We start from the raw sequence: 11324 nt of genomic DNA, 5'->3' as shown, positions 1-11324 counted from the left end.
CAGTACTGGACACTGCCGCTGATAAGGTCCAGTACTGGACACTGCCGCTGACACTGTCCAGTACTGGACACTGCCGCTGACAAGGTCCAGTACTGGACACTGCCGCTGACACTGTCCAGTACTGGACACTGCCGCTGACAAGGTCCAGTACTGGACACTGCCGCTGACACTGTCCAGTACTGGACACTGCCGCTGACACTGTCATTGTTGAACACTCCCAATATCTATGTTCAAACTAGTCACCTAAAATGACCTCCTCAGCCCGTCACCACAAGTTAAATGCTGACTTTCTAAACGCTCCGCGAGTCAGAATTTGTCTGAAAGCAAGGTTGGCCCTACTGCATATCACATGGAAAGGTTAGTTATGATAGAGCAGCTGGTATATTGCTCCCAGGGACCACCTGAGTTCCTATGGCCACTACGGAACCTTAAAACACCGCCATCACACTCACCGTCTGGCGCACCATCGTCTGGCGCACCATCGCCGGACGACTGTCTAGGAACACCTACCTGCAACGGACAGAGAAAGCTTCAGTCTTACTGGCTCTTCATTGGTTGTTAGAATACAATACAGTGCACACCCACACACATTGTAGTCTAATACAGTATACACCCACACACACACATTGTAGTCTAATACAGTATACACCCACACACACGTAATCTTATACAGTATACACCCACACACACACACTGTAGTCTAATACAGTATACACCCACACACACTGTAGTCTAATACAGTATACACCCACACACACGTAATCTAATACAGTATACACCCACACACACACACTGTAGTCTAATACCGAGGGGTCCATGTATTCTCCAAAAGGGAAATGAGAGAGGTACCAAATAACATCCATGAAAGGTACTGGAGGGCCAGGTCCCAAATTTGCACAATAAAATAAGAACAGTGAGGAGTAGAGGTGCCACGGGCACACTCAGAGAACACTATCTGAACATCAGAGGTCCACGGCTCTTCAGTATCCTCCCAGCGAGTATAAGAAATATTGCCAGAACAATAGTGGAAATCTTCAAGAAAAAACTGGACAGTTTATTTGCAAGAAGTGCCGGACCAACCGGGCTGTAGTGGATATGTGGGCCTGCGGGCCGCTCCAAGCAACAACCTGTTGGACCAGGTTATCACAAGGAAAGCCTGGCCCCAGGCCGGGCTTTAAGAGAACTCCCAGAAACTCATCCAGGTACAATCAAGGTACAGTGTACACCCAGACTCTGTAGTCTAATACAGTGCACACCTAATACTCTAGGTGTATTAGTGGCTATTCGTACAACTGACTTTTACCAACCTGACAATATAAACTGCCATTGCTCAGAATATGATTTACAAAAAGTTACTTTTTAATAGAATGCTAAGCCAGTTATTCACGTGAACAGTGAGTCACGTGATCAACCAGAAATTGCTGGGCTCCCGAAGGCTCCTGAAGGCTCCCGAAGGCTCCTGAAGGCTCCCGAAGGCTCCTGAAGGCTCCCGAAGGCTCCTGAAGGCTCCTGAAGGCTCCTGAAGGCTCCCGAAGGTTTTTGAAAGCTCCTGAAAGCTCCTGAAGGCTTCCGAAGGTTTTTGAAAGCTCCTGAAAGCTCCTGAAGGCTTCCGAAGGCTCTTGAAGGCTCCTGAAGATTCTTGAAAGCACCTGAAAGCTCCTGAAGGCTCCCGAAGGCTCTTGAAGGCTCCTGAAGATTCATGAAAGCACCTGAAAGCTCTTGAAGGCTCCCGAAGGCTCCTGAAGGCTCCTGAAGGCTCCCGAAGGCTCCTGAAGGCTTCCGAAGGTTTTTGAAAGCTCTTGAAAGCTCCCGAAGGCTCCTGAAGGCTCCCGAAGGCTCCTGAAGGTTTTTGAAAGCTCCTGAAAGCTCCTGAAGGCTTCCGAAGGCTCTTGAAGGCTCCTGAAGATTCTTGAAAGCACCTGAAGGCTCCTGAAGGCTCCCGAAGGCTCCTGAAGGCTCCTGAAGGCTTCCAAAGGCTCCTGAAGGCTCCCGAAGGCTCCTGAAGGCTTCTGAAGGCTTCCAAAGGCTCCTGAAGGCTCCTGAAGGCTCCTGAAGGCTTCCAAAGGCTCCTGAAGGCACCTGAAGGCTCCTGAAGGTTCTTGAAAGAACCTGAAGGCTCCCGAAGGCTCCCGAAGGCTCCTGAAGGCTTACAAAGGCTCCTGAAGGCTCCCGAAGGCTCCCGAAGGCTCCTGAAGGCTTCCAAAGGCTCCTGAAGGCTTCCAAAGGCTCCTGAAGGCTTCCAAAGGCTCCTGAAGGCTTCCAAAGGCTCCTGAAGGCTCCCGAAGGCTTCCAAAGGCTCCTGAAGGCTCCTGAAGGCTCCCGAAGGTTTTTGAAAGCTCCTGAAAGCTCCTGAAGGCTTCCGAAGGTTTTTGAAAGCTCCTGAAAGCTCCTGAAGGCTTCCGAAGGCTCTTGAAGGCTCCTGAAGATTCTTGAAAGCACCTGAAAGCTCCTGAAGGCTCCCGAAGGCTCTTGAAGGCTCCTGAAGATTCATGAAAGCACCTGAAAGCTCTTGAAGGCTCCCGAAGGCTCCTGAAGGCTCCTGAAGGCTCCCGAAGGCTCCTGAAGGCTTCCGAAGGTTTTTGAAAGCTCTTGAAAGCTCCCGAAGGCTCCTGAAGGCTCCCGAAGGCTCCTGAAGGTTTTTGAAAGCTCCTGAAGGCTTCCGAAGGCTCTTGAAGGCTCCTGAAGATTCTTGAAAGCACCTGAAGGCTCCTGAAGGCTCCCGAAGGCTCCTGAAGGCTTCCAAAGGCTCCTGAAGGCTCCCGAAGGCTCCTGAAGGCTTCTGAAGGCTTCCAAAGGCTCGTGAAGGCTCCTAAAGGCTCCTGAAGGCTTCCAAAGGCTCCTGAAGGCTCCTGAAGGTTCTTGAAAGAACCTGAAGGCTCCCGAAGGCTCCCGAAGGCTCCTGAAGGCTTACAAAGGCTCCTGAAGGCTCCCGAAGGCTCCCGAAGGCTCCTGAAGGCTTCCAAAGGCTCCTGAAGGCTTCCAAAGGCTCCTGAAGGCTTCCAAAGGCTCCTGAAGGCTTCCAAAGGCTCCTGAAGGCTCCCGAAGGCTTCCAAAGGCTCCTGAAGGCTTCCAAAGGCTCCTGAAGGCTCCTGAAGGCTCCTGAAGGCTCCTGAAGGTTACTGAAGGTTACTGAAGGCTTCTGAAAGCCCCTGAAGATGCTGAAGGCTCTATAACTACATGTAAATGTCTTGGAATAATTTTCTTTTGTGCCCCCTGCAACCCGAAGGTTCCCCGAATATTCCTTCCTCCAACATCACAAGAAGTCTTGCCAAAGCCGCGCCCCTTCCCCATTACCATCCCCCTTGTACCGATTTACCCCGAACCCCCCCCCCCACCCCCTTACCCCATCCTCCTCACTATCCCAGAGTGTCTTCCCGTCGCTCAGACACGCTTAGCAAAACCAATACCCTCCGTCACCCTTTCACCAGCAAGGGAGATTAAGTTTCTTCATACAGGGAGTAGAGAGTGAGGGGTTCATATGAGGGGGTCCATGTCAGGGGTCCGTGTCAGGGGTCCGTGTGAGATGTCCGTGACGGGTCCATGTGAGTGGGGTCCCTGTGAGTGGAAGCCAAGGGCGGAAATTAAAGACGGGCCAGCCGCCACCTCTTTTAAAGACTTATTTAAAGTTTTTTATATATATATATATATATATATCTTATTAGAAACTGAAAAGTTGGTTCCCAAGTTGACCTGCTGAGGAGGGGGGGGCGGCAGCTGAGGTAAGGGGCCGGTAGCCGGCTGAGGTAAGATGAGGGGTGAAGTAAGATGTGGGGTGAGGTAAGATGTGGGGTGAGGTAAGATGAGGGGTGAGGTAAGATGTGGGGTGAGGTAAGATGTGGGGTGAGGTAAGATGTGGGGTGAGGTAAGATGTGGGGTGAGGTAAGATATGGGGTGAGGTAAGATGTGGGGTGAGGTAAGATGAGGGGTGAGGTAAGATGTGGGGTGAGGTACCATTAACAAGTCCAGTAAGTATATTTATGAGAGAGAATGTGAGTCTTGGCGTGTTGTTGCTCCAGGATGGCGGCCTGGCGCATGTAGCGAGGCTCACACAGCTTTCCTGGTGATCTGTGGTTGTGTGGGAAGCCTCATACGGGGGCCGTGGTGGCTCCTATTACTACCAGCGACTCCCATGAATTCTGAAATAGTAGAGTGGTTTTCCATAGAGTTTTTCCAACAGATTCTTCAGTTGTTAACCCCACACTCAACATTGTGTTATATTAACAACAGTAAAAGACAACGTTGTGCGTTTTCTGGGTGTGAATATTGCCTGTTCTGAGAGAGGGAAATCAGAGCACCTCCAGGTATTATTTCCTTGCCTTATACCCATTCATTTCCTTCAGAAACACACACGTACATTACTGTCCTTTATATACAGGAGATGACGTCAGGCGTGTTTACCGCGTAGAGCCAGGCGGGAAAAACATGGCGGCGGTGAGCCAATATCTCTCGTGGCCGCACCAACAACAGCATTAACATACATGTGGAATCTGATGATCCGTGTGTCTTTGAGGCATCGGTATTCTATTCCTGCCTACTGGCGAGGCCGGGCACAAGACCTCTGCTATACCAGGGTGACCACCACCGGGCAAGACCGAGCCTTACACCACCTGGTTGATACCTGGTTGGTGGGGTTCTGGGAGTTCTTCTACTCCCCAAGCCCGGCCCGAGGCCAGGCTTGACTTGTGAGAGTTTGGTCCACTAGGCTGTTGCTTGGAACGGTCCGCAGGCCCACATACCCACCACAGCCCGGTTGGTCCGGCACTCCTTGGAGGAATACATCTAGTTTCCTCTTGAAGATGTCCACGGTTGTTCCGGCAATAGACGACGAGGACGAGGAGGAGGACAAGCCTTACATCAGGAGGGCTTCGTAGAGATACAATATTCCTCGCCTGTTCTCTCTAAGCTCTCTGCTCACCAGCAGGTCTCGCGAGACCTTCCAAACATCTGCAATTTACTTATTAGCCAAATAAAATCCCACCTAATTATACCTAACCAGCTGAAGCCTCTACCACAGTTAACTCAATTGTTTGACCAAATCTGTGCAGATGACCGACCTTCACCTCATCTGGCCACACCAACCTGCCAGGTCTCACTCTCCAGTCGGACACTGGGGTGATGGAGGCGGTGACCACAGCACCACACATGAGGACCACAGCACCAGACAGCAGGACCACAGCACCACACACAGCAGGACCACAGCACCACACACAGCAGGACCACAGCACCACACACAGCAGGACCACAGCACCACACAGCAGGACCACAGCACCTCACAGCAGGACCACAGCACCACACAGCAGGACCATAGCACCACACAGCAGGACCACAGCACCACACAGCAGGACCATAGCACCACACAGCAGGACCACAGCACCACACAGCAGGACCACAGCACCACACAGCAGGACCACAGCACCACACAGCAGGACCATAGCACCAGACAGCAGGACCACAGCACCACACAGCAGGACCACAGCACCATACACAGCAGGACCACAGCACCACACAGCAGGACCACAGCACCACACAGCAGGACCACAGCACCATACACAGCAGGACCACAGCACCACACAGCAGGACCACAGCACCACACAGCAGGACCACAGCACCACAGCACCACACACAGCGGGACCACAGCACCACACAGCAGGACCACAGCACCACACAGCAGGACCACAGCACCACAGCACCACACAGCGGGACCACAGCACCACACAGCGGGACCACAGCACCACACAGCAGGACCACAGCACCACACACAGCAGGACCACAGCACCACACAGCAGGACCACAGCACCACACACAGCAGGACCACAGCACCACACACAGCAGGACCACAGCACCACACACAGCAGGACCACAGCACCACACACAGCAGGACCACAGCACCACACAGCAGGACCACAGCACCACACACAGCAGGACCACAGCACCACACACAGCAGGACCACAGCACCACACACAGCAGGACCACAGCACCACACACAGCAGGACCACAGCACCACACACAGCAGGACCACAGCACCACACAGCGGGACCACAGCACCACACACAGCAGGACCACAGCACCACACACAGCAGGACCACAGCACCACACACAGCAGGACCACAGCACCACACAGCAGGACCACAGCACCACACACAGCAGGACCGCAGGACCACAGCACCACACACAGCAGGACCACAGCACCACACAGCGGGACCACAGCACCACACACAGCAGGACCACAGCACCACACACAGCAGGACCACAACACCACACACAGCAGGACCACAGCACCACACACAGCAGGACCACAGCACCACACACAGCAGGACCACAGCACCACACAGCAGGACCACAGCACCACACAGCAGGACCACAGCACCACACAGCGGGACCACAGCACCACACAGCAGGACCACAGCACCACACACAGCAGGACCACAGCACCACACAGCAGGACCACAGCACCACACACAGCAGGACCACAGCACCACACACAGCAGGACCACAGCACCACACACAGCAGGACCACAGCACCACACAGCAGGACCACAGCACCACACAGCAGGACCACAGCACCACACAGCAGGACCACAGCACCACACACAGCAGGACCACAGCACCAATAATCAATACACACTATAGGGGAGCCAATTAACATTAGTGGTAATTCTGAAGTCGGGAAATGACTTAAATGTTAAAGGAAATAACATCAACTGAGAGGGGAAAATTCCCGATGGCGGGGCTTAACCTTGGTAGTAGTGGGGGCTCAAACTCTCTCTCAGTAGGGAAGACGGGCTCAAACTCTCTCTCAGTAGGGAAGACGGGCTCAAACTCTCTCTCAGTAGGGGAGACGGGCTCAAACACTCTCTCAGTAGGGAAGACGGGCTCAAACTCTCTCTCAGTAGGGGAGACGGGCTCAAACTCTCTCAGTAGGGGAGACGGGCTCAAACTCTCTCAGTAGGGGAGACGGGCTCAAACTCTCTCTCAGTAGGGGAGACGGGCTCAAACTCTCTCTCAGTAGGGGAGACGGGCTCAAACTCTCTCTCAGTAGTGGAGATGGGCTCAAACTCTCTCTCAGTAGGGGAGACGGGCTCAAATTCTTGGCGACACAGGCTCAAAATGTCTACCAGTGAAAGGAAGAGCCCAGAATTATCAAACCGAAGAGGTTAATATAATTACTTGGAAAAGTGCCCAATGTGCCTCACTGTGGCGGCCGATATCATTGGTAATTATTGTGTGAAGTTAGTTGTGTATTCTGCATGTCACGCCTTACCTACACGACTGTTGCCTTGTGGGGCAGGACAAGGAGGGAGGGAGCGACCAGTCCTGGGGAACACCTCTCGTAATGATGACCCGAGGGCTGCCACACCACACATGGACATACAGGTGTGTATACTGGACATACAGGTGTATATACTGGACATACAGGTGTATATACTGGACATACAGGTGTATGTACTGGACGTACAGGTGTATATACTGGACATACAGGTGTATGTACTGGACGTACAGGTGTATGTACTGGACGTACAGGTCTATGTACTGGACATACAGGTGTATATACTGGACATACAGGTGTATATACTGGACATACAGGTGTATGTACTGGACGTACAGGTGTATGTACTGGACGTACAGGTCTATGTACTGGACATACATGTGTATATACTGGACATACATGTCTATGTACTGGACGTACAGGTGTATGTACTGGACGTACAGGTCTATGTACTGGACATACAGGTGTATATACTAGACATACAGGTCTATGTACTGGACGTACAGGTGTATGTACTGGACGTACAGGTGTATACGTTGGACATACAGGTGTATACACTGGACATTATGCTATACGAACGATATTGCTGAATACTTAAATGCAGACCAATTTCCTCTATTTCCTTCACCATTAATGTTGTGCCTAAACTGGCCAGGAGTTGGTTAGGCCGGTATGGAGGGGGGGGGGTGTTGGTTAGTCCAGGGTGCTTCACCAGTATGGCTACTCAGTGCCCTACTGTGCCTTACCTGGGTGGTCCCCTACTGTGCCTCACCTCCCCCCCCCCCCTCCCTACTGTGTGACGCTGGTCAGGTAAGGGGATCGTCACAGTTTATTCTCCCGTTTTGCCATTTTTTTCTCTCTACATTTGAGAGCTTTCTCATCGAGTTAAAATGTTTACGACAAATTTTGGTCCGGGAGCAACTAGATTACCCGGGCTTTGGACCGGCTTTTGTGGACTTTCCCCTGGCACTGGGCGGCTCCTGCGTGTACCGGAGACTTTTGTCAGGATTTCCTGCATCACGCTTAAAGCATTTGCCATTTTAGAATAAATTTTGGCACTGATATTACTTTTAGTTAACAAGGTCCGCCTGGGCCCCGACCCAAGTCGTGTTCAGAGCCTTATTTTGTTTAGCAGTTTCTCAAAACAATTGAAAAAGCGTTCAAGAAGGCTACTAAGGAAATCAATCTGAAACGAGCACATATATGTGCGTTGTGTTATGGGTGTCGGTGGAGGGTGGTGTGTGTGTGGGGGCCGCCAGGTGGCGCTGGCCGCCGCCACCGTCAGTCCGCCAAGACCTATGGAATAGGGAAGTCCTCCAGGGTAGATGGGTCGGATGACGGAGGGAAAAAGAGTGTCAGATGCCTGACAAACCTCCTTCCACTTCCCCGGCCATTATCAACAATGTGACATCAACACAGCATCTGTAATCAATATTGCAATACATTGTGAGGTTCTTGTTAAAGATGACAGCCCGGGGAGGCAGAGCCCCAGTCTTCCTGCCACCCATCTTCCAGGGGAGGGTGCCCCAGTCTTCCTGCCACCCATCTTCCAGGGGAGGGTGCCCCAGTCTTCCTGCCACCCGTCTTCCAGGGGAGGAGGCCACCAGTCTTCCTGCCACCCATCTTCCAGGGGAGGGTGCCCCAGTCTTCCTGCCACCCATCTTCCAGGGGAGGAGGCCACCAGTCTTCCTGGCACCCATCTTCCAGGGGAGGGTGCCCCAGTCTTCCTGTCACCCATCTTCCAGGGGAGGAGGCCACCAGTCTTCCTGGCACCCATCTTCCAGGGGAGGGTGCCCCAGTCTTCCTGTCACCCATCTTCCAGGGGAGGAGGCCACCAGTCTTCCTGGCACCCATCTTCCAGGGGAGGGTGTCCCAGTCTTCCTGTCACCCACCTTCCAGGGGAGGGTGCCCCAGTCTTCCTGCCACCCATCTTCCAGGGGAGGGTGCCCCAGTCTTCCTGCCACCCATCTTCCAGGGGAGGAGGCCACCAGTCTTCCTGGCACCCATCTTCCAGGGGAGGGTGCCCCAGTCTTCCTGTCACCCATCTTCCAGGGGAGGAGGCCACCAGTCTTCTTGGCACCCATCTTCCAGGGGAGGGTGTCCCAGTCTTCCTGTCACCCACCTTCCAGGGGAGTGTGCCCCAGTCTTCCTGGCACCCATCTTCCAGGGGAGGGTGTCCCAGTCTTCCTGTCACCCACCTTCCAGGGGAGGGTGCCCCAGTCTTCCTGCCACCCATCTTCCAGGGGAGTGTGCCCCAGTCTTCCTGGCACCCATCTTCCAGGGGAGGGTGCCCCAGTCTTCCTGGCACCCACCTTCCAGGAGAGGGTGTCCCAGTCTTCCTGCCACCCACCTTCCAGGGGAGGGTGTCCCAGTCTTCCTGCCACCCACCTTCCAGGGGAGGGTGTCCCAGTCTTCCTGCCACCCACCTTCAAGGGGAGGGTGTCCCAGTCTTCCTGCCACCCACCTTCCAGGGGAGGGTGTCCCAGTCTTCCTGCCACCCACCTTCCAGAGGAGGGTGTCCCAGTCTTCCTGCCACCCACCTTCAAGGGGAGGGTGTCCCAGTCTTCCTGCCACCCATCTTCCAGGGGAGGGTGTCCCAGTCTTCCTGTCACCCACCTTCCAGAGGAGGGTGTCCCAGTCTTCCTGCCACCCACCTTCCAGGGGAGGAGCCCACCAGTCTTCCATTGAAGACTGGGAGAACTTAAAATATTCTCACAAACATTCATTTGTGCGAACATTATCCCAACATACCGCGATAATTTTCAGATTTTTCAGCTTAAATTTTCAATAAATGTATACATTTAAAGAACAAAGATATTGTAGTTTAACTTGCTAATATTTAGTCGATTTAAATCAGATCAAATTTGCAACAAGATATGAGAGTTCCTCTGGTCCATGGGAACACGTTTTTGCAGAGAAATTTCAACCAACTTTCTCAGCTTCAAGGAAATTAATTTAAGAGAGATTTAGGGCTCCCAGAGAGGCTCCTGGAAGTATATTTTGGAAAGAGATTAACGTTTTAAAGTGAGAGTTAAGAAAGTGGTAATTTCTGCACCGATTGAGATGGATCATCTTGTAGGCGTCTCCAGCATGTGACCGTCATCTGCTCCGGATCACCAGTTCAGAGAAGAGACGCTGATTGGTCCAGCTCATGGTCAGACGAGAGGCACTGATTGGTCCATCTCACTGTCAGACGAGAGGCGCTGATTGGTCCATCTCACTGTCAGACGAGAGGCGCTGATTGGTCCATCTCACTGTCAGAGGAGAGGCGCTGATTGGTCCATCTCATTGTCAGACGAGGGGCGCTGATTGGTCCATCTCATTGTTGGACGAGAGGCGATGATTGGTCCAGTTCATTGTCAGACGAGAGGCGCTGATTGGTCCATCTCATTATCAGACAAGAGGCGACGATTGGTCCAGCACATGGTCAGACAAGAGGCGCTGATTGGTCCATCTCATTGTCAGACGAGAGGCGCTAATTGGTCCATCTCATTGTCAGACGAGAGGCGCTGATTGGTCCATCTCATTGTCAGACGAGAGGCGCTGATTGGTCCATCTCATTGTCAGACGAGGGGCGCTGATTGGTCCATCTCATTGTTGGACGAGAGGCGATGATTGGTCCAGTTCATTGTCAGACGAGAGGCGCTGATTGGTCCATCTCATTATCAGACAAGAGGCGACGATTGGTCCAGCACATGGTCAGACAAGAGGCGCTGATTGGTCCATCTCATTGTCAGACGAGAGGCGCTAATTGGTCCATCTCATTGTCAGACGAGAGGCGCTGATTGGTCCATCTCATTGTCAGACGAGAGGCGCTGATTGGTCCATCTCATTGTCAGACGAGGGGCGCTGATTGGTCCATCTCATTGTCGGACGAGAGGCGCTGATTGGTCCATCTCATTGTCAGACGAGAGGCGCTGATTGGTCCATCTCACTGTCAGACGAGAGGCGCTGATTGGTCCATCTCACTGTCAGACGAGAGGCGCTGATTGGTCCATCTCATTGTCAGACGAGGGGCGCTGATTGGTCCATCTCATTGTCGGACGAGAGGCGCTG

The 11324-nt window shown here is 52.9% G+C and overlaps 2 protein-coding genes across 2 annotated transcripts in view; both read right to left on the bottom strand.

The window, feature by feature from the left end:
- Positions 1 to 11324, bottom strand: part of LOC123765884 (gamma-1-syntrophin-like) — a 313593-nt gene that overhangs the window by 250390 nt on the left and 51879 nt on the right. The gene's annotated exons all lie outside the window — the stretch shown is intronic.
- Positions 1408 to 4480, bottom strand: LOC138371883 (involucrin-like). Its single transcript, XM_069336928.1, has 3 exons — positions 4399 to 4480; positions 2152 to 3109; positions 1408 to 2089 (listed from the first exon to the last, which is right to left on the bottom strand). Exons 1-3 carry the CDS (start codon positions 4478 to 4480, stop codon positions 1408 to 1410), a joined length of 1722 nt encoding a protein of 573 aa, XP_069193029.1.

Source organism: Procambarus clarkii, chromosome 37 (assembly GCF_040958095.1).
Source record: "Procambarus clarkii isolate CNS0578487 chromosome 37, FALCON_Pclarkii_2.0, whole genome shotgun sequence".
Taxonomy (NCBI): Eukaryota; Metazoa; Arthropoda; class Malacostraca; order Decapoda; family Cambaridae; genus Procambarus; species Procambarus clarkii.
The sequence above is the reverse complement of the archived record's forward strand: the minus strand, read 5'-3'. Positions and strand labels throughout refer to the sequence as shown.

Bases quoted from the DNA above. Each gene is read 5' to 3' on its own strand.
- LOC138371883 (XM_069336928.1), bottom strand. From the start codon at position 4,480: ATGTATGTTAATGCTGTTGTTGGTGCGGCCACGAGAGATATTGGCTCA. The intron at 3,110-4,398 runs GTAAACACGCCT...AGTAACCTTCAG, and splicing joins TTCCCGCCTGGCTCTACGCG to GAGCCTTCAGGAGCCTTCAG. The intron at 2,090-2,151 runs GTAAGCCTTCAG...AAGAACCTTCAG, and splicing joins GGGAGCCTTCAGGAGCCTTT to GAGCCTTCAGGTGCCTTCAG.